General features: G+C 34.6%; 3 protein-coding genes across 3 annotated transcripts in view; 1 reads left to right on the forward strand and 2 right to left on the reverse strand.

The window, feature by feature from the left end:
* The window catches only part of LOC120127771, a 40,011-nt gene extending 38,828 nt beyond the window's left edge, over positions 1-1,183 (forward strand). Inside the window, exons 2-5 of the mRNA XM_039145599.1 lie at positions 435-550; positions 655-758; positions 837-866; positions 963-1,183. Of these exons, the coding sequence (XP_039001530.1) occupies positions 435-550; positions 655-758; positions 837-866; positions 963-1,183 (471 nt within the window). The remainder of the gene's footprint in view (positions 1-434; positions 551-654; positions 759-836; positions 867-962) is intronic.
* Positions 1,184-8,166: 6,983 nt separating this feature from the next.
* LOC120127772 (receptor-like protein 56) lies at positions 8,167-9,687 on the reverse strand. Its single transcript, XM_039145600.1, has 4 exons — positions 9,397-9,687; positions 9,029-9,328; positions 8,585-8,929; positions 8,167-8,499 (listed from the first exon to the last, which is right to left on the reverse strand). Exons 1-4 carry the CDS (start codon positions 9,685-9,687, stop codon positions 8,167-8,169), a joined length of 1,269 nt encoding a protein of 422 aa, XP_039001531.1.
* On the reverse strand, positions 9,119-10,436 carry LOC120127884 (receptor-like protein 9a). The gene is made up of 3 exons (XM_039145695.1): positions 10,390-10,436; positions 10,122-10,268; positions 9,119-10,039 (listed from the first exon to the last, which is right to left on the reverse strand). Exons 1-3 carry the CDS (start codon positions 10,412-10,414, stop codon positions 9,789-9,791), a joined length of 423 nt encoding a protein of 140 aa, XP_039001626.1. The 5' UTR covers positions 10,415-10,436; the 3' UTR covers positions 9,119-9,788.
* Between the last annotated feature and the right edge of the window lie 13,790 nt (positions 10,437-24,226).

Consider the following 24,226-nt stretch of genomic DNA (forward strand, 5'->3'; position numbering starts at 1 on the left):
TGGAATGTGACCGTAAAAACCGCACCAGTTTGCTCATGAAGTATGGCAGATTCAACGTTCGAAACATCACTTATGGAACGAGAGTTACCTATTCGAATATCGGATCCCAAGTCCAAAACATCACTTATGAATCTTACACGATGCAAGCCATCGATGCAAATCTCAGCAAGGATGATAATTGCTCCCTTCCTCGCAGTTCCTTTGGCGTAGATGACTTTTGTACGGTTCCCTATTCATTGGGCTATCCATCTCAAATGATGTTTCTTGTGAACTGCAAGAGACCGATGAAATCTTCTTCGTATATTAATGCCTCTCGTTGCTCCACTAGCTCTTCGCATCCACCTGCTTCCTATTTTTATTTTTTAGATGGGGAAACCCCCGCCACAAAATTCGATGAATCTTGCACGATCGATGCCTTGGTTCCGATTATGGTCAAGAATATCAGCGGCATGTCTACTTCGGACATCTACCAGAACCTATTGCTCGTCTTTGAAATAGATTCTTCTGGACTCCAGTACTGCTACGAGAAGGAAAGGCCTTTTCAATTGATGTAAGAGTTTCCCGCCATTCTCATCACTTACATAAATATTTCATAAAAATACTTCATTTGAGTCTGTCTTGAATCTTGATATGAATTATTGAAATGCAATCCAGGTTAGAATCCTTGCAATATGCCTTGCAAACCTATGCAGATAGCTTCGTGCATTTCTTGTTCAATGGCCCTCATGTATTCCAAAATACGTATTATGCACCTGACAGTATGTTTAATTCCCAGATTACAGTACTATTGATCAATTAACACTTTTGATTCATATTGAAATAATCATATTTTGCAGGTACTAGTGTTTTATGTGTTGGAGTAACAGGTAATTAGCTTTAATTCTGCTATATATTGCACATAACAGGTAACTTTATATCGATCAGATTTTACTAACGCATTCAATTTTACCTATCTTTAAAAGGAGGAGTTATCTTAGCAAGATATTTACTGGGGATATGTTGCTTGCTTGCACTTGTTGCATACAAATGGCGGAGAAGACATTTATCTGCTGATGATACCATTGAAAATTTCCTTAAATGCCAAGGTGATCTAATGCCAATAAGGTACTCTTTTCGCCAGCTAAAACAAATGAGTAGCGCTTTCAAAGAAAAATTAGGTGTAGGTGGCTATGGCTCGGTATAAAAAACTATCCACGAACGCATAACGGGTATCCAAATCTAATCTGATGGTCCAAAGCAAGGAAGATCAACAATATAACAAATAAGCATCATCTTGATCAGTTGTGACGATGTTTAATCAACTCTTAGATAAAGATAAATGAAAATAACGACCAAACAATCGAAAAACGTACCAAAAAACAGAAAAAAATGTCATAAAGTCATAGGAAAACAAACCATACATATAAACTTATTAAAAATAAAAAAAAATAAGTGCAATAAATGATGACTAAGGACTAGATTGGAAAACTGTGTATATATATTATTTTAGCAGATTTTTTTTTTTTAAATCATATATATTATTAAGAACGATTAAAATGTTTAGAACTCACAAAAAAAATCTTGTGTGTATATATATTATTTTAACGGAAAAAAATCTTTAAATTATACATAAACTTTAATTTAATATATAAGATGATAAACGAGTTTTCATTTTATATAACAAGATTTTAATTTTATTTGTTATATTCATAAAAAAATTATGTTTACTAATTACTCAGCATGAGTATATGTAGAACTATGTTTCGATATAACAAATTTAAGGTAAAATGTTTTTGGACTTGAATTGATTTTATTCAAAGTTTTCAAATATTTCAAAAATAATTCAAAATCAATTAAATTTGGATTTGAGAAAAAATATTAAGAGGTATCGATACCCCTATGAATGAGTATCGATACCCCATGAAGGCTCAAATTACAGAATGCAAAATGGGTACTGATACCCCTTTAGAGATACCGATACCCCAAGGCTCCAACGACTAGTAAACATCTAGTTTATTTGAATTTAATGAAGGGGTATCGATACCCCTATTATGGACATCCTTGTTTTGCAGAAAAATAATGCCCAAACAACTCCAAAACATCCCCAACGGCTATATACGACTTCAAACTCATTTCAAGCTATAAATATAAGCTAAGGACACTTAAAGAAGGAAGAGAACACATGTCCAAGCATTCAAACACAAGATAAGAGTTTTTCAATCTTATTTTTCTATTCTCTTGTAAATATTATGTTTTTGTGAGTTTAAATCTTGTAAACACCTAGAGAGGTTTTCTTGTTTACATTTCATTTTGTAAAGGGGTTTTGGTTCTAGCTTAGCCTGTTAAAAGCTAGGGATTGGTTTTAGTTTAGCCATTGAAAAACTAGGAAGTTGTAAAATTTATTTCTTTGTCCTATAAAAAGAAATAACAAATTAGTGAATTTGTTGGAAAATCGTTAATGAGGAGCTAAGGTAGTGGATGTAGACTTGGTTGAGAAGTCGAACAACTATAAATCGTTGTGCAATTTTCTATCTTTCAATCTCCTTACTCCCTAAACACAAAAATCAATTCAACCCCTCTTGGTGAACCCTTTCAGTTGTCGATTCGTGCTTCCGCAAAATCCCAACAGTATAACTATATTAAGCTTTGAATGATAATGATGTCGTCTCAATTGCATCTTACATCCTCAAATTATGACTCTTAGTCTAAATTCGTTTCTAAATATTTAAATGTTTTAATTTCATGCTTAAACTATAAATTTCATTATAAATTAGTCCTTAAACTTTTGAATATTTCATTTTTATCCTCAAACTATAACCTTCATTTAAAATTAATTCTCAAACTTTTTGAACATTTCAATTTCATCTCAAATTATATGTATATACTAATCGCATCCTTTGTTAATAAAATCGTTAGGCCAAGTTATATTATTATATGTTTGAGAAGAAGAAAAATTAGGTTAAATTTTGCTTGAAACTGATTACATATTTGGATGACTTTGGGAATGAAATTGAAAGATTCAAAAGCTTGGGGACCAATTTAGAATGAGAGTCATAGTTTGGGGATGAAATTGGAATGTTCAAAGGTTTAAGGATTAATTTAGAATGAAAGTCATGGTTTAAGGATGAAATGGAATACTCAAAAGTTTAAGGACCAAATTAAAGTAAGGATCTTAGTCTGGGCTTCAACACATTGCATTTTTTACGATGCTAGAAACAAATATTAACAGTCTGATAACTTTCTTTGACATTAGCGCACACTAAGTTGGAAGCATATAAACTCAAAGAAATTAGATTCCAGCAATGGTAGAAGGCTTTACACTTGAATTAAACTTGAATGTACATTATTACATACAATCTAATTGCATATAGCTGTATCATATGTCATATGTCTCTTGCCACAAATTAGCACTAAAGCCATTTTCTGACTGAATTTCGTAACAATTCAAAGCAAAATAATTTCAAAATTGAACCAACTCATCCATAGATATCTCTTCAAACTGATCATCCACACACCAGTTCACGTCATCGCTAGGCGACGAAGGCATCATTTCCATTTCCGACCATTCGGAGCTACCATTGCGTTCAACGTCTCCTACGATACTGCAAGAACCAAGGTTTGCCATTCGAATCTCAGCTTCGAGAGATTCCATTAAACTATTGACTTGCTCCTCGTTGTAGTACTCCTCACAATGTGATTCCTCTAACAACGACATTAAAACAGCAGCATCCATTTCGGGTATTCCGATTTGTTCCATTGCATTGCTTCCATCGATCAATCCTGGGTTTTCCTTTCAACAAGAGAGCCATGATTTGCAGTATTTTTGTTGTAGAACAACAAAAATGTAAAAAACAAACAAAGATAAGCTAAGACTTGAGAAAATGTTTCAAACTTGGATCAATGGAAGCTATAAACCTTCTTATAGGCCAAGTAATTGTTACTTGTTGAGACCCCATGGAACGTGCGGTCATGTGGTCATCCAATAACTAAATAGATGAACAGTTGGACAAATAATATTAATAATAATTGTTTGATAATGGATGGTAGTGCTAGGCAAATACGGGACAAAGAAAGAACATAAAATTAATTTAGAAAGGGTGACAAATCAAAGTTAAGAGTAATTAATTCCCAGTGAAGAAGTTAAGTACATCTTAAGTGATGGATTCCGATTAAGTTGGGAATAGAAAAGTCACCCATTCTGTGAAGCAACAACTGTCCAGGCAGGCACATGTTGCAGCTTACATAACGAAACAATGAGAAGACAATATCTACTTAAAATAAAGTACTATTGCCAACCTGGGTATTTTGGGACTGGTTCTCCACTTGGTTTATTTTTAGTCTTTGAATCTTTACATCAAATAAAAAAAATGAAATCAAATATGGTGAAGTTAACTAAACAAATTTAATTATCGATGTCGAAGTACACGCACATTTAACCCAATAAGAAATGAACGAATAATGGTGAATTATTTTGTTGAAGAGAGACGTTTTCTGGATGGCTAAGATGTAGCCTTGTGGAGCGTGAGCGAAGACATAAAAGACAGAGGAAACAGCAAAGATGATCTGCTAAAAAAACTGCAGCATATATCGTAAACCATAACCCACAATTGTCGAGATTCATGGCCAAGTTCGTAGACCCTTGAATAATACTACATGAAAAGAGGTGAGTTTTTGTCACATGGTGATGTTGGGTGTTGAGGTGGAAATGGACAATCATATAAACAGATTAATCAGCGTTGCATTGCTCCATATTGTTTATCATTCATCTCTTTTAGGTTAAGGGACAATGAATGTATACGTGAACTGCAAAATACGTCTAATGCATGATATTTTGCTTAAGAATCAATCTAAAACTAAATGAATTATCATCGTAACGAGTACTCATAATATAATTGTTTGGTATACTATATATTTATCGATTAATATAAATATGGATATCGCAGAGATTCATTATTCAAGTGACCCTCTAAATTGAAGTTGTTCTATTCACAACGCCATGATTTGACTCTAGACGTTGTTTAAGGAATCTAGAACCTTATATAAAGCATGATATCACTAAATAAAATCTAGAATAGAAGTACAAAAGTTATCTATTACAAAATACAATCAAACTAATAACTGATAAATAAAATCTAGACTAGGAACTCACTCGTAGTGGAACTCAAACCTAAAATATTAAGATTTCCAAACCATACCATTGAGCCAAGATATCGTTGGTCAATTTGTCTAATTAATTAAATAGGTAAACTATATATTTAATCATCCAACTTTTAATATATTTCTTTTTTGATCACTCAATTTTCAAAAATTTTAATTTTATCACTAAACTTTCAAACTCCGCTCTTTTATGACACTTGACTGTTAAGATTCTGATATCATTTTATTTGTTGATAAGTGTATACAAAAAAAAACCCCTAAAACATTTCTTTCAAACCTAGATTTTCAATTTGTATTTGATTTACCGACATTAGAGTATTTTCTTCCAAATATGAACAATGAAAAGGTTAAGAAGGAAAAGAAAAGCATACATCTCGGTTGCACACGGATCAAATGACAGAGATTGCATATTGGAACAAGATAAAAGCAAAACTTTGATTTGATTTTTATCAATTTTGAGAGTAAATTAAGAATAAGAAAGAGGGTTGAAACAGAAATAGTTTGGTACTAATTACATCACAACATGATCAATAGTGGTTGAACAAGTACGAAGAAGGGAGTCAACCTTAGGGAAGAAGGCGACTAAAAGTTTAGGACGATTTAAAAATAAAAGCCCAAAATGCAGAGCTTTAGTGTTGGTGTTACACAGTAATGGTTCGAGTGACAAAAAATAGTGAAATTAAAAGTTCAGTTATAAAATTAAAAGTTTTGAGAGTTGAGTGGTTGAAACAGAAAAATTGTCAGATGACTAAACATATAGTTTCCCCTAATTAAATTTAAATGAGAGTCGTATAAAATAATTTTTTAATGAAATTGGTAACATCATTTTGTATACATTTGAAGGTTTGTTAGATAAATTGAACCTTTATAACTGGGTTTCAAACATGGCACTTTTCTCGGTGCAAGAAACAAATATTAACAATCTGATAACTTTCTTTGATTTTAGCACACACTAATTGGAAGCATATAAACTCAAAGAAATTAGATTCCAGCAATGGTAGAAGGCTTTACACTTGAAATTAAACTTGAATGTATATTATACATACAATCTAATTGTATGTGGCTGTATCATGTGTCTCTTGCCACAAATTAGCACTAAAGCCATTTTCTGACTGAATTTCGTAACAATTCAAAGCAAAATCATTTCCAAACTGAACCAACTCATCCATCGATATCTCTTCAAAGTGATCATCCACACACCAGTTCATATCATCGCTCGGCGACGAAGGCACCATTTCCATTTCCGACCATGCGGAGCTACCGTTGCGTTCAATGACTCCTTCAATACTGCATGAACCACGGTTTGCCATTCGAATCTCAGCTTCTAGAGATTCCATGAAACTATTGATTTGCTCCTCGTTGTAGTACTCCTCACAATGTGATTCCTCGAACAACGACATTAGAACAGCAGCATCCATTTCAGGGATTCCGATTTCTTCCATTGCATTGCTTCCATCGATCAATCCTGGGTTTTCCTTCAACAAGAGAGCCATGATTTGCAGTGTTTTGGTGTAGAACAACAAAAATGAAAATAACAAACAAAGATAAGTTAAGACCTGAGAAAATGTTTCGAACTTGGAATGGTTTAATCAATGGAAGCTATAAACCTTTTTATAGGCCAAGTAGTTGTTACTTGTTGAGACCCCATGGAACGTGCGGTCATGTGGTTATCCATTAATTTAATAGATATCCAATTGGACAAACAATAATAATAATTGATTAATGATGAATGGTTGTGCTAGATAAAGAAAGAACATAAAATTATTTAAAGAAATGGTGACAAATCAAAGTTGGACCGATTAATTTCCACCACATTAATTTAAGCGAAGATATTCCAATTAGGTTAGGAATAGAAAAGTCACCCACTTTGTCAAGCAACAACTTTCCAGTTAGACAATATATATATCAAAGAAACATTAAGTATCATTGCCAACTTGGGGATATTGGGGTTGTTGCTCCACTTGCGTTATCTTTAGTTTTTGCATTTTAAAAAAAATAAAAAAATAAAAATTGATATGGCATATCTATTTTATACTCTCTTTTTTTAAAATAAGATTACGAGAGATACAATTAACTCTATAATAAGAGAAGTGGATGGACAATGCTGTACTATTTTATTCATGAAGAAATATTTTTCACATAGGCAAGATCTAGCTTTGTGGGGTGTGACAAAAGACAAAGTAAACAGCAAGGATGATTTCTTTAAAAAAAAATGTAGCAGACAATTGTACACCATAACCCACCATTGACAAGATTCATTGCTAAGTTAGTAAACCCTTGAATAATACATGAAAGAAGTGAGTTTTTGTCACATGGTCATGTTGGGTGTTGAGGAGGAAAGGGGCAATCATATAAAACTGTATTAAGCAACATTGCATTGGCCCATATTTTTTTATTACCCAACCAACACTTGGGTGCATGTGTTGCCCCCACAAAAAAATGAAGCTGAACATCTCTTTTAGGTTAAGTGACAATGAATGGAACCACACCCATGTGCTCTGATTCTTCCTTTGAAGGACAAGTGGAAATGTCGGTTAAGATTTTTCTTTATATATAAATCAATTCAGGCATTTCATTAGTTTGAAATTAATATTAATTAAGATTACGATCTAGTATAGGGTAAGTCACTAAACCCACTTTGGTATCAGTTTGCTTTTAGTTCTGTAATTTAAAAATTATAATATATCTGACTGAAACTCGTATATGGATTCAAAATAAGTATAAATCCAAACTTCATACTTGTCCATCATGTGAAAACATGAAAAAACCTTTGTAACTTGAAAACAAACTAACTTACAAAAGGTAAAAAAGAAAGACAACTAATGATTGAAAATGGTAGCTAACTTGCGAACAGCATCATGAACAAAGTAATAGCAGCCGTAAATAGAATTCTCAATGAAACAAAACCACCTCCTTCGCCAGTTAGGGTTGAGGTAGAGAACAGCCCCCCAAAGTCCACAAGACCACACAGTACGTTGTAACAAAACTTTCAAAGAATTACGATCCATTGCATACCATTTTTCTTTAGCTTCACCCGATGGCAATGTCGTGTGGTTTTTCCCTGATGGTAGGTCCAGAAAGGAATGGAATTCCTTCATAACTGCTGATGCCGAATGTCGCGAACTGGCCTTTGTCTGGAACTCTGCCCGATAAATTGTTGTGCGACACACTGAAGACTTCCAAGAAGTTAAGCTTGACCAACTTTGATGGGATTTTTCCACTTAGATTGTTGTAAGACAAATCCATATTCTCAATTTCAGAGAGATTCGAGAACGAACCCAAAATCTGCCCTGTCAGATGATTGTGGAATAAGTTGAGTCCATGAAGGGATGACAGCTTCCCAAGACTATTGAGGAATTTCACCTGTCAGATTGTTACATGACAAATCTAATCCAGACATGTTATTCAGAATGTTTCCTTTGTAAGAAAAGACACTATTTTTAGTGACAAAGTCTATCTTACACCCATACTTGGCATCTATCTCAGAAATATTCCAGAAATTGATGAAGTCATAAAGTTCTTGAAGGAGATTGTGAACATCCACAGTTCTAGACTCATCAGAAAATGTAAATTCTTCAAAGAAATAATTTGAATCACTTCCAAATGGTAAATCACTCAAGCAGCTTGGTATTGGACCAGAAAAGGAGTTGTTGGAAAGATCCAATATGCTTATCTCTGTTAATTGACACAGTTGTCTTGGAATCAAGACATCGAAAAGATTATTTCCTAACAAAAATTTGTAAGTGAAGAAGTGGACCAAGTTGGGAAGGAACGTTTCCAGACAATCTATTATCTCCAAGGTTTAACAAAAAACAGGTGAATAATCTTGAAAATTCTCGATCAAGCAAGACGGTATTGGTCCCGACAGCAAGTAATGAGAAATATCAATGACTTGCGCTTCATAGAATCCTTCACGTGGAAATTGGCCTTCAAGAGAATTGTTCTGCAATAAAAGGAACTTAGCATCTATTCCATTAGGAATCTCCCCAGCCATGTTGTTGTTGCTAACATCTAAGAGTTTCATGGAACTATAGAATTCCTTCTTTGTTAACAGACTTCCGGCGAACTTATTGTTCCCCAGTCTCAACACTTGTACTCCACTCAAGTTAAAGTGAGTGGAAAAAAATTCACCATTAAAATTGTTGTTGTTTAACATCAAACCAACTAGATCAATGCAATTTTCTACAAATTCCTGTGGAATTCCCCTGATAAATTATTGAAGGATAAATCCAACAATGACAACTTCCTCATGACACCAACCGAGGATGGGAGCTCGCCTTCGAACAAGTTACAGGATGGGAGTCCAAGATCCATTGGAAGAAGCCCTTCAATACGATTGTGTGATACATCCATATAAACCATACCACTCATAGGATTCTCCGGAAAAGGGTCGAGATTCCCAATAAACAAATTATTCCTAAGGTTCAGAAACTTTAGATCAGTGTTATTTTCAGGCAACCAGAAAGACAAGGCTCCGCTCAACCTATTGTGCGAGATATCAACCCATATTAACCGATGCTGGTTTAGCAAAAACCGAGGAGCATTCTTCATGTTACAATTCGAAAGCTGCAATGCCTTTAGTTGAAACAACGGAATCCCAACTTGTTCATCATTATCAATCTGTAGTTTGTTTTCTCTGCTCCCAAGTACGATTACCTCAAGCTTGGAGTGATTGAATATCGAGCTAAAAGAGAACGAACCTTCAAATCAATACTGCTAATATCCATGAACTGAAGAAACGTTAGGCTTGGTATTGAATATGGGGTAATGGAACCGCTGAAGAGGTTATGATGCAGATCAAGAATCTTAAGAGATGTCAAATTGCTTAGACAAGGAGGAAGAGTTCCTTCAAATCTATTATGAAAAATATCTAACACTTGAAGTCTCTTCAATTCACACAACCCTGGCAGAAGGAGAAATTAAAATTGTTTCCATCATTTACAAGAAAAAATAATAATTTCATCTCAACTTAGTTATACTCTTACCTGGGGACGGCAAAGAGCCATTGAAATCATTATTTGCCAAATACAGAGCTTTAAGATAGTATAGCTTCCCAATATTTTGAGGAATACCCCCTTCCATTAAATTATAGAGTAAATCTAATATCTCCAATCTTCCCAATGTTATCAAATCTACGGACAAAGAAAAGATAATGCAAGTTTCATAAGATAATGTAAGAAAAGATAGTAAAATTTGAGTAAAAAAGCTATTCAGAAATTTAAAAAAAGAAAAGGAATTTGCATGTTTACCTACCTTGATTCGACAGAGTGCCTCGCATAAAATGTCGGAAAGGTCAAGAGACTTAAGCGACGTTAGTGAGCCCAGAAACCTGTTGAAAAGTCAATGGGGGCCAACTTGGACAAAAAAACTTCCAAAATACATGGTGGTGGCTTTCGGTGCATTAATGCACCGAAATTATACAACTTGCAATTGTTGATTTTTTAGTAAAGGTATAATCACAATTTAGTCATTGTACTTTAGGGTATTTATAAGATTAGTCCTTAATATTCAACTATAAAAACCCTAGCTCATTTAGTTTCAAAACCATCCCAAATCATTCTAGCTTTCTCCCAATACCAGAGAATTTAGAGAGTTTCTTGAGAGTTGTTTTCTCCTTTTTTATTAAGAGAGAATTATCATTGTTTTCTCCTTGGTAGATCGAGAGAAGTTGTAATTCATATTTTTCTCATAGTGAAATTCTTCTACCGTTGCCCGTGTTTTTTACCCTATATTATTTAGGGGTTTTCCACATAAATTTTGTGTCTCTTTTATCTTCATTTTTTTATTTTCTCAAATTATCAGTTGCGATTTTGCTCTATCTGATAGTCGTCTTCCGCAATAATTGGTATTAGAGCTAGATTTGAGTGTGTAATATATGTTTATTATCTTTGTTGTTGCCACCAAAAGGTAGATCCTCCAATATAAGAAAGTAAGAAGGTATTACCCATTTTTTGAAGGTTCCTGATAACTATTCACGATAGTGAAATAGTGAGAGCTATCCGTAATAAAAGCTATGGCAACGAAATTTGATATTGAAAAATTCAATGGGAGAAATTTCTCATTGTGGAAATTGAAGATGAAGGTCATCCTGAGGAAAATGATTGTCTATCAACTATCAGTGAAAGGCCGGTGGATTTCACAGATGACAACAAATGGATCGAAATGGACGGAATGCTATGGCAAACTTTCATCTAGCATTAACAGATGAAGTATTGTCAAGCATTGAGGAGAAGAAGACAGCTAAGGAGATATGTGATCATCTCACCAAACTGTACGAGGCCACATCGCTGCACAATAAAATTTTCCTTAAGAGAAAATTTTACACTCTCCGTATGCCAGAATCTACTTTAGTGACGGAGCACTTAAACACACTGAACACTTTATTTTCTCAGCTTACATCCTTAAGATGTACAATAGGAGAACAAGAACGGGCTGAACTTCTACTTCAAAGTCTACCTGATTCGTATGATCAACTCATCATCAACTTGACAAACAGTAATGTCACCAGTCTAGTCTTCGATGACGTTACAGCTGTTGTTCTACAAGAAGAAAATCGGTGCAAGAACAAGGAAGACAGACAAGTAAATCTGCAATAAGCAGAATCGTTGATAACGATAAGAGGGAGATCAACAGAATGTGGCCAAAGTAGCAGTCACAAACATGGTAGATCGAAGTCAAGAAGCAAAAAGAATTTAAAGTGCTACAACTGTGGAAAGAATGGTCACTTGAAGAAGGATTGTTGGAGTCTAAATAGAAACTTAAATCCACAAGGCAATACCGCAGACACTTCATATGATGTAGATGCTCTATGTTGTGAAGCGTCAACCACCGTGGAAGGCAGAAAAAGATTTGCAGATATATGGCTCATTGATTCGGGAGTGACATATCACATGACCTCAAGAAGAGAATGGTTCCATCATTATGAACCTGTCTCAAGAGGATCTGTGTATAGTTGCAATGATCATGTCTTAGAGATCGTTGGTGTGAGAACCATCAAATTGAAGATGTATGACGGAACAATTAAAGTTGTTCGAAATGTGCAGCACGTGAAAGGCCTGAAGAAAATTTTATTATCCTACGGATTGTTGGATAATAATGCAAGCAAGATTGAAACACGAAAATGTATCACTTACTTTGTGTGAGCATTGCATAACAAGTAAATAACACCGGTTGAAATTCAACACATCAAATTCTAGAGGCAAAAGTGTTCTAGAATTGGTTCACTCTGGCGTATGGCAAGCACCAGTTACATCCCTAGGTGGAGCAAAATATTTTTTATCATTTATTGATGACTACTCCAGGAGATGTTGGGTGTACCCTATTAAGAAGAAGTCTGACGTGTTTTCAACTTTCAAAAACTTCAAAGCGCGGGTGGAACTTGATTCTGTAAATAAGATCAAGTGTTTCAGAACAGATAATGGAGGAGAATACACAAGTGAAGAATTTGATGATTTTTGCAGGAAAGAAGGCATCAAAAGACAGTTCACAGTGGCGAACACTCCTCACCAAAATGGAGTGGCAGAGCGGATGAACAGAACCTTGTTAGAAAGAACAAGAGCAATGTTGAGGGATGCATGCCTAGAAAAATCATTATGGGCAGGAGCAGTCAATACCGCCTGTTATTTGGTGAATCGAACTCCATCAACTACAATAGAGCTAAAGACACCAATGGAGATGTGGACTGGTAAACCAGCTGATTATTCAAACCTCAATGTATTTGGAAGTATTGTGTACGTGATGTATAACTCCCAAGAAATTTCAAACTGGATCCAAAATCCATGAAATGCAAATTCTTGGGGTATGCTGATAGTGTAAAGGTGTATCGCTTGTGGGATCCCACTGTTCATAAAGTGATCATCAGCAGGGATGTTATCTTTGTAGAAGATACACTACGAAGAAAAGAAGTCGATGATAGTGCTGAAAAGTCAGAGACTACACAGATACATGTGGAAAAGGAGGTTGAACAATGAGATTTTTCTGAAGCAGAACCAGCACATGATAAACAAGAACCAGAGACTTCTGAAGCTCCAACAACTCGTCAATCAGATCGTGTGAGAAGACGTCCCAATTGACACTCAGATTATGTTATAGAATGTAATATTGCATACTGCCTTTTAACAGAGAACGGTGAGCCATCAACATACCAGGAGGTAATAAACAACTCAGATGCTTCACTATGGATGATGGCGATGCAAGAAGAAATTAAAGCCTTTCATAAAAATAATACATGGGACCTTGTGCCACTACCACAGGGAAGGAAGCCAATTGGTAACAAATGAAATTTTTTTTCCTGTGGTTCGATTAACAACAGTTCGAGTAGTCTTGGCAATTTGTGCTACATTGAACTTACATCTAGAGCAGCTAGATGTTAAAACAACTTTTCTTCTCGAAAATCTTGAAGAAGAGATTTACATGCTCCATCCTGAAAGTTTTGAAGAAGACGAAAAGAAGAACTTGGTTTGCAGGTTGAACAACTCTCTATACGATCTAAAGCAAGCGCCGAGGTGTTGGTATAAGAGATTTGATTCCTTCATTATGTGCCTTGGATACAACAGACTTAATGCAGACCCTTGTGCTTATTTCAAAAGGTCTGGTGATAACGAATTTGTTATATTGTTGTTGTATGTGGATGACATGTTGGTTGCAGGACCCAATAAAGATCATATTGAAGAATTGAAGGCACAATTAGCTAGGGAATTTGAAATGAAGGACTTGGGATCAGCAAACAAGATTCTAGGGATGCAAAATCACCGAGACAGAAGTAATAGGAAGATTTGGCTTTCACAAAAGAATTACTTGAATAATATCTTGTCAAGATTCAACATGCAAGATTGTAAGCCAATTTCTACCCCTCTTCCTATTAACTTCAAATTATCCTCTATTATGTGTCCTAGCAATGAAGAAGATAGGATGGAGATGTCTCGAGTACCGTATGCTTCGGCAGTGGGAAGTTTAATGTTCGTTATGATATGTACAAGACCAGACATTGCATAAGTAGTGTAAGTAGTTAGTCAGTACATGGCGAATCCAGGAAAAGAGCATTGGAATACAGTAAAGATGATCTTGAGATACATCAAAGGGACCTCAAATGTTGCATTATGTTACGGAGGATCAAATTTACTTATCAATGGGTATGTTGATTCTGACTATACAGGGGATTTGGATAAAAGCAAATCTACTACAGGATATGTGTTCAAAATTACTGGTGGAGCTGTAAGTTGGGTGTCAAAATTTTAGTCAGTTGTGGCTACATCCACAATAAAAGCAGAATATGTAGCAGCTACACAAGCCAGTAAAGATGTAATTTGGTTGAAGATGTTAATGGAGGAGCTTAGGCACAATCAAGAGTATGTCACTCTGTTTTGTGACAGTCAAAGCGCCTTGCATCTAGCAAGGAATCCAACATTTCATTCAAGAACAAAGCACATACGAGTGTAGTACCATTTTATTCGTGAGAAGGTGGAATAAGGGACGGTAGATATGAAGAAGATCCATATCAAAGACAACATAGCAGATTTCATGACGAAGGCGATCAATGTTGATAAACTTACTTGGTGTCGATCTTCTTGTGGCCTGTTAGAGACGTAAGCAACATGATGGTACAAGGTAGAAAGAATGGTGTGAAGATATGATTGTTCCAATCAAATCTTCAAGTTGGAGATTTTTGAAAAGTTAATGGGGCCAACTTGGCAAAAAAAATTCCAAAATATATGGTGGTGGCTTTCGGTGCATTAATGCACCGAAATTATACAGCTTGCAATTGTTGATTTTTAGTAAAGGATAATCACAATTTAGTCATTGTACTTTAGGGTATTTATAAGATTAGTCCTTAAGCTTCAACTATAAATACCCTAGCTCATTTAGCTTCAAAACCTTCCCAAATCATTCTAGCTTTCTCCCAATACTAGAGAATTTAGAGAGTTTCTTGAGAGTTGTTTTCTCCTTCTTTATCAAGAGAGAATTATCATTGTTTTCTCCTTGGTAGATCGAGAGAAGTTGTAATTCATATTTCTCATAGTGAAATTCTTCTACCGTTGCCTGTGGTTTTTACCCTATATTATTTAGGGGTTTTCCACGTAAATTTTGTGTCTTTTTATCTTCATTTTTTCTCAATTATCAGTTGCGATTTTACTCTATCCGATAGCCATCTTCCGTAACAAAACCTCATAATATTAGTACCGGTGAAGGAGTTGTCATGCAGAATTACATTCCTGAGCTTTGAGAAATTCGCAGAATCTGGATAATTATCACAAAGCAATGAGTGTGAATCATCATATATATCGAACAGATACTGAAATCATTGGGTAATTTAAAGGTATGAAATTGTCCCATACCCAACTTTGTTGAAGAATCTTGTAGTATATTCCAACTTAAATCCATTGTCTCCAAGTTTTCGAAAGTAGATGATTATGCATTGTGGAAGAGAGAGAAAACAATTATTGTTGTAATCCTATATACATATATATATATATATATATATATATATATATATATATATATATATATATTGATTAAACTACTACATGTATACCTCGAGCAGGGAAGGATCTGTTGAAGGAATTGCCACTAAGATTCAAATTCTAAGCGATTTGAGTTTCCTCAAAGAGTGCAAATGGATGCTTGTTAGAATGTTATAAGAAATATCCAACGTCTCCAGATGTTGTAGCCTCGACCAACCTTTACACCCAATAAATAAGATATTATGAGCCAAAAATTTAAAGATAACGTTGGAAGCATGCATAGGGATGGGTTGAGTTTTTGGCAAACCAAAAACTGACCTGAGCATATTCTTCATCCAACTTGATATGAATGTAATGAACATACCTTGGTTTTCTTTCCACGTCATAATATTGTAGGCTAAAATGATAGTTTTTAGATGTTTAATTGACTGAAATAAGCTGTCGTATATTAAAGAGGGAGAGCCTGTGAAGCCGTCTGGTGGTGGAGTTACAGCTAACTCTCTCCCAACAACAGCAATCGTTCCCTTGGTCATCGACCCATTAAGGCAGTACAACATGTTGTTCACCATTCATCACTTGTATCTTCATAAACGACTTAAGTTCTAACAGCCCTATCCTCTCTTCTTCAGAACATGCTCTTTGCGCATCAGCTCAAGTGAACAGGATGACCAAATTCACCAGTGTCGTAACCGTCTTTCGGTTGGGCCCCGAAATTAGGTTTCGACTTGAAAATGTGGATTGGAGTCGCCACCGACCATTTTAAAATGAATTTAGGTGGGTCGGACACCATCTTACATGATCTACGTTTTTACCAGAAATGTGTCGGGCTCGGGAGTCGGTTACGATTAAGGAAGGATTAGCACCCTTGAACCGCCCTTTCGATACCAATTAATTTGCCGGTTGTCTTAGTTGCGAAAATTCGAAACTAAAATTAAAATTTAATAGACTCGATTCAAATTACTTACAATTGATTGATTTGAATACCCTTAAAAGATAAAAACATTTGACTCGTAGCGGAGTATAAAATTGAATTAGGATAGCAAGTGTGCAAACGTGAGAATAATAAATAAAACAAGAAAAAATGAAAAATAACAAAACATGTAAAAAAATGAATAAAATGTTAAAAAACAAAGACACATATAAAGGGAAAATATTAATGGAGTAAAAAAATAAAAAAGTAAAAGAAGATACTATTAAGAAATGGATAAAAAGATATACATGATATTAAGAAAAAAAATAATAGAAAAAATAAAATAAAGTAAAAATAGAATATTAAGTAATATATATATAAACATATAAAATATAATATTAAGAAAAAATATATATATACATAGTAAATGGAGAAAATTAATATATCTATAATATCTATATATACATATATACATATACACATATATATATAATGATATATAATAATAAAAATATAATATAAATAAAAAAGGAATATAGTAAATAAATAAAAATATATAATTAAAATATATATAGGGGAAGAAATTAATATAAAAGTAAAATTAAAGGGTAAATTTCAAGGTAAATTAAAGATTAAGATTGACTTAGGTGGAATATTAAATACTTTAAAAAAATGAACATGCCTCGGGAGTAGATCTAGGTTCAAAACATCGAAACCCCACCCCTTTTTGGTCATCGGCACAACCCACGCTTTAGGTTATTCAAACCAAATCTCAAGAAAAATAGCATGCACATGCGAGAAAAGAACGAATCAATGTAAAAAGATGTTACCTTTTATTCCTTTTCGAATCATTTACAATAGCTTTGCCTTGTATTTTTTCGTGTTTTCCTATGTATCTTGTATGTAAATCGTCCTCTTACAAATGGGGAGGATTACATGTATTTATAATGAAAAAAAACTAACTAACAATAGAATCCTAATGCAACTAGACTCTTTGCTCGGTTGTTGCACGTTTGTTGGTGTGGTTGTTGCTTTAAAAGATATGGTGGTGGAAGAGTCCTCTTAGGAGAGGAACTCTTGCTAGCTCTATCTTTTAAGAAAATTGGTGTCTACAGCTGCCCCTCTTTGTCCTTTTTTGTGGAACGAAAAATATGACAAAGATAAAAAGACACAAATTTTCGTTCAATGGAGTTGAAGAATAATTCTCTGTCGAATTGAGTTGCAGATGGCTCCTCCGTCATGAAGTCGAGTCAATCTTGAAATGATTTGAATCAGAATGTGGCTTCTAATTGTAGCTCACTTTGGTATTCTTCTCGGTTTAAAGACCTTGGCTAAAAATTCGAATGGAAAGTAATCTCTTGACTCCACGATGTGGTTGATATGCCCTCGAGCTGAATGAAACCGAACTCAAAAAGTCTTCGCTGACAGATAGTTTTTCTCGACTTAAGCTATGCTAACGAAAAAGGCTTCTTGCTACTAAGGCACGGCTAACCCAAATCTTCTTCTCGGCTTGAAAACCTCAATTGCAGCCGGACAATAGTGTGATTGAGGTGTTATCGAGCTGAATAGAATCGAACTCGATAATTTTATTGACATATAGCCCTTCTTGCCTTGAGCTATGTTGTAAATGATGTGCCTTGGAGCTGAGTGTAGTCGAACTCGAGGGTCTTTGTTGACAGATAACCCTTCTTTGAGTTGGATATCTTTCGTCGTGAAGTTGAAATCCAATCTAGAGATGGATGTTGCTTGTGTGCACGATTCCCTTCGTCGTGAAGTTGAAACCGTGAGTGGCACCGTCATCGTGAAGTTGAGCCTGGTAATTGGATATCCTTCATCGTGAAGTTGAAATCCAAGTAGGTAGTATTGTTCCAAGTCCAATATCCTCCGTCTTGAAGTTGAAATTGGCTCTGGAAATTGTTTGTTGACAGTCAACCGCCCCTTCACTGTGAAGTTGAGCTTGTGTTGTCTCGAGTCTAATATCATTCGTTGTGAAGTTGAAATTGACTCTGAATGAAATTTTATTGACAATCAGCCTCCCCTTCGTCACGAAGTTGAGCTTGTGTTGTCTTGGGTCCAATATCCTTCGCTTGGAAGTTGAAATTGGCCCTGAAATTGGGAAGTTGTTTGTTGACAGTCAGCCGCCCCTTCGCTGTGAAGTTGAGCTTATGTTGTCTTGAGTCCAATATCCTTCGCTGTGAAGTTGAAATTGGCTCTGAAATTGGGAAGTTGTTTGTTGACAACCAGTCGTTCCTTCGTTGTGAAGTTGAATTTGTGTTGTCTCGAATCCAATATCCTTCGCTGTGAAGTTGAAATTGGTTCTGAAACTGGGAAATTGTTTGTTGACAACCAGTCGTCACTTCGTTGTGAAGTTGAACTTGTGTTGTCTTGAGTGGCACGATATCTTCCGTCGTGCAATTGAAATCGTGTATGTGCGGGTACGATATCCTCCGTCGTGGAGTTGAAATCGCAGATGGCCCCTTCGTCGTGAAGTTGAGCCTTGACTTGAATATCCTTCGTCGTAAAGTTGAAATCCAAGTATTGTATGTTGCGGGTGGACACGATTCCCTTCGCCGTGAAGTTGAAACCGTGGATGACCCCTTTATTATGAAGTTTGGCTTCGAGTTAGATATCCTCCGTCGTGAAGTTGAAATCTACTCTCGAGCAAATTGTGTCGCTTTAAGTTCAATATCCTTCACCGCGAAGTTGAAATTGGCTAAAACCTGAAAAAGTTATGCATATATGTAATGCTATGGATGCAATGCTCTTAGGTGTGCTTAAAATGCATATGCAACATATGTTATCTTGGGGCTCTGGAGAGAAATCTTGATCTTCGATTGCCTGTCTGGAATCTTGATTCTTGAATCTTCAAGTTCTGATCCCTGATCTTGAATTCTTCAAATGTTCAAATCTGATGTGCACATTCTATTTTTGATTTGAGAAATGCTTTTCGACCATCTCAAGAATGTGTCTGAGCTGAGTGTAACGGTTCAGATGATGCTTCAAGAGAAGTTGTCTCGAAAGAGATAGAATTCATTTCAAGGGAAATGATCTCAAAGATATCTGTTGTTTCATGAAAACGGTCTCAAGGGAAACAAAATTTTTTTTAAGGGAAATAAATTTGAAGATTTTGTGTTTCAAGAGAAACTGTCTCAAGGGAGACAAAATTTGTTTTAGGGGAAATAAATTCAAAGATTTTGTTTCAAGGGAAACTGTCTCAAGAGAGACAAAATTTGTTTCAAGAGAGACAAAACTTAGTTCCAAAAGAAACTGTCTTAAGGGAGACGAAATTTGTTTCAAATAAAACATATTCAAATAATTTGTTTCAAGGGAAATTGTCTTAAGAGAGACAAAATTTGTTTCAAGGGAAACTGTCTCAAGAGAGATGAAATTTATTTCAAGGGAAATGTTTTCAATGTTTATGTTTCAAGAGAAACTGTCTCAAGAGAGACAAAATTTTGTTTCAAGGGAAACTATCTCAAGAGAGACAAAATTCGTTTCAAGGGAAATGTTTTCAATGTTCATGTTTCAAGAGAAACTGTCTCAAGGGAGACAATATTTTGTTTCAAGGGAAACTATCTCAAGCGAGATAAAATCTTCTTTTTAAAAATAGTCTTAAGTGAAATGAAATGCCTTCTTTCAAGTGAAACAGTCTCAAGTGAGACAAAGTCTGTTTTAAGAAAAACAATCTCAAGTGAGATAATCATCTGCATTAAATGAGATTGTCTCAAGCGAGACAAAATTTATATTGGAAATGTTGAATCTGAAGATGAATGACGATCTTTTAATCTGTCAAATTGGTTGAAGTGTGACTTCTTGCTACTGAGTTAAGCAACCACCATCGATTTTTATAAACTCTTTTGAATCAAGTATATTTCGCCTTGAAGTTGAAACTTGACTCTAAAGCTGTAAAACTTATATATGTGAAAAAATGATAAATATGATGCTCTAAAATGTATGCATAATGAATAAGTTCTTGTTTTATTCCTTGGACAGAATCTCATTTTTTGCTTGTTGGTTCCTACATGTGGAGGAAAAGCCTTCGGAAGATCTGATCGTTCGCATCGGGATTTTGAATCCCGGAGATTCCCCCATATTCAATGTTGAATCTCCAAAAATGCCCCAACATTAAAAGTGCCCCTATTGTTCCTCATTTCTTACTTCAACATTAATTCTAAGCATAATATTACTGTCTGAGAGCCACGTGTCATTTATCAAGATCCACTCTAGAGAGATTGTCTTGTTTGAAAAAATGTTTCTCTTTTATTTTCAAAGTTCTGAAAATATCAATTAAAAGAGTTTCGAAAAATGTTTAATCAGAAATTTTGAAAATATTACCCCTTTCACGATTTTACAATTGAGACGAATCATAAAACTAGAGTTCATTGGATATCAAAGAATTAATTACAATGTTAACCCTTCAATAAATTATAGCTATTTGACACGTGCCAAGATCAAATCTATTTTTGGGAAATGGTTAAGTAAAGAAAGGATAAAAAGTCTCAGGTTAATGTGTTTGATCAAAGGTTTGGCATTTTTTGTTTATTTGATGCTCAAAGGTTTGATGGGGTACCTTGTATGCTCCTCTATTGGAAGTGTTCTCCGACTCCCAACTTTCATGGTCATGCTCAGATTGTGCGATGTCTTATCAAGGAATTTGTGCGATCGCCTCAACTGCCCAATTTTCGTATTCGAGCTGTCTTTTTAGGTTTTCAACTCGAATCCTCCTTTGGTTTCAAGACGTCATTTGTAATTTATGTCTTGACCCCCCTTTGTTATTTTTCTCTATCATGCATTAATTACATTATTTTTTGCAAATAAAGATTAATCCTGATGGGCGGGATGAAATCTTAAGATAGTCTCTTCTGTTCAAAACTTCATGTATGATTAAAAGGGACTTTTAAGGCACGTAACGTAGGTCATGGTTCATGGTTATGAAAGAAATGGATAAAAGGCCCAAACAAGTGTTTAAGGGTGTTTGAACCAATGATCAATTCATTATGATGTCTTCAATCATATCTTGCTCAATTTGAATTTGCTCGTATGTGTCTCTCTCTTGATGCTCTATGGTCTTCGAGTGGAGTGATTCAGTGATTCAGAAATGATTGTGCTCGATCAATCTCATTTGATGCTCTATGATCTTCGAGTGAAGTGGTTCAGTGATTCGGAAATGATTGTGCTTGATCAATCTCATAGTTTGAATCTCGATGCGTCGTTTGAATCGAGAGAACCTTTACATATGCATATTGTTTTCTTTTTTCTTCAATTTTCCTTTGTTTTTTCTCTTTTTATTTTCTCTTTGCTTTTTTCTCTCTCTTTTTCTCTTTTGTTCTGATTGAATCTTCGCACTTGGCATTTGATTCACCTTTTGGTATCTCATCTGAATCAATGTCTTCACTCATACGATCAGATTTTCTCCACCTTGCCCCCCGGTGTAGAGGGTGATCCTTGGTTAGGGTTGAATCAGAAGAAAAATACTATAGGCTCAAAATGGGACACAAGGGATATATATTTCTCTTGTTGTGAAGGGTAAAGAAAGAAAGCCGTTCATCATTTCATACATAGAAGCTTTCACATAAGAGGTATCCCAGGGGATAGATTTTTAGGATTAATTTTATTCACATGAAAACAGTGTAATTAATGCATAATAGAATTATTTCGAATGAATTCTTCTTTCTACTTCTTTCCCCCAATATGTCTCAATGTTCAAGCTCCCTGCGAGATGTCCCAAGTTGTGTCTTAGAAGAATGCTAATGTTCAAATGAACAACTCAATGCCTTGGGTTTGAAATGAGGTTTTGGGGTAGGCTCTAACTCCTTCAAAGTCTCCAGTTTAGGTTCTAAAAAATGGTACTCGAGTTCTCTTTGCTCGTGCTCCCTTAGGCTTACCAGACCCTTAGTCCTAAGCTCATTACAAGCTTATGTGGACTAAGTTAAACTCGAGAGGAAACATTCCCTTATGCTCGCACGGTGAATAATTCACACGAAGACATAAGGTATATGAATGATGAATGCTACTTGCTAGGCCCGCACGGTGAATAAATTCACACGAAGGCGTCACTTTCACCCCCACTTAAATAGGGTTCAGAGCTCGGGTATAGAGCCTTATACGAAAAATCTTTAAAGGTTGAAATCATTAGAAAACGGTTAGTACAACTATTTAATTGAAAAAAAATAATCAAAGATAAATAATTGGAATCGAATAAATAAATTAAAATTTAAACTTGTAATTTTCGCTAAAAAAAGACAACCGAAAATTAATTTCGGCTTGACTCACTTACCTTTCCCCAGCGGAGTCGCCAAGCTGTCATAACCGTCTTTCAGTTGGGCCTCGAAATTGGGTTTCGACTTGAAAAATGGATTGGAGTCGCCATCGACCATTTTAAAATGAATTTAGGTGGGTCGGACACCATCTTACCTGATCTGCGTTTTTACCATAAATGTGTCGGGTTCGGGAGTCGGTTACAGTTAAGGAAGGATTAGCACCCTTGAATCGCCCTTTCGGTACCAATTAATTTGTCAGTTGTCTTAGTTGCGAAAATTCAAAATTAAAATTAAAATTTAATAGACTCGATTCAAATTACTTACAATTGATTGATTTGAATACCCTTAAAAGATAAAAACGTTTGACTCTTAACGGAGTATAAAATTGAATTAGGATAGCAAGTGTGCAAACGTGAGAATAATAAATAAAACAAGAAAAAATGGAAAATAACAAAACATGTAAAAACAAAATGAATAAAATGTTCTAAAAACAAAGACACAGATAAAGGGAAAATATTAATGGAGTAAAAATAAAAAAGGTAAAAGAAGAGATTATTAAGAAATGGATAAAAAGATATACATGATATTAAGGGAAAAATAATAGAAAAAAAAAAAAATAAAGTAAAATATATATATATATATAATAAATAAAAATAAAAATAATATTAAGAAAATATATATATATAATATAAAATATAATATTAAGAAATATATATATATGGTAAATGGAGAAAAATTACATCTATACATATCTATATATACATATATATATATATATATATATATATATATATATATATATATATATATAAGATATATATAATAAAAATAATATAATAAAAATAAAAAAGGAATATAGTAAATAAATAAAAAATATATAATTAAAAATATATATATATATGGGACGAAATTAATATAAAAGTAAAATTAAAGGGTAAATTTCAAGGTAAATTAAAGATTAAGATTGACCTAGGGGAAATATTAAATACTTTAAAAAATGAACATGCCTCGGGAGTAGATCTAGGTTTGAAACTTCGAAACCCCACTCCTTTTTGGTCATCGACACAACCCACACTTTAGGTTATTCAAACCAAATCTCAAGAAAAATAGCATGCACATGCGAGAAATGAACGAATCAATATAAAAAAGATACTACATTTTATTTCCTTTTTAAATCATTTACAATAGCTTTGCCTATGTATTTTTTCGTGTTTTCCTCTGTATCTTGTATATAAATCGTCCTCTTACAAATGGGGAGGATTACATGTATTTATAGTGGAAAAAAAGTAACTAACAATAGAATCCTAATGCAACTAGACTCCTTGCTCGATTGTTGCACGTTTGTTGGTGTGGTTGTTGCACGTTTGTTGGTATGGTTGTTGCTTTAAAAGATATGGTGGTGGAAGAGTCCTCTTAGGAGAGGAACTCCTGCTAGCTCTATCTTTTAAGAAAATTGGTGT

Source organism: Hibiscus syriacus, unplaced genomic scaffold (assembly GCF_006381635.1).
Source record: "Hibiscus syriacus cultivar Baekdansim isolate YM2019G1 unplaced genomic scaffold, ASM638163v2 tig00110472_pilon, whole genome shotgun sequence".
NCBI lineage: Eukaryota > Viridiplantae > Streptophyta > Magnoliopsida > Malvales > Malvaceae > Hibiscus > Hibiscus syriacus.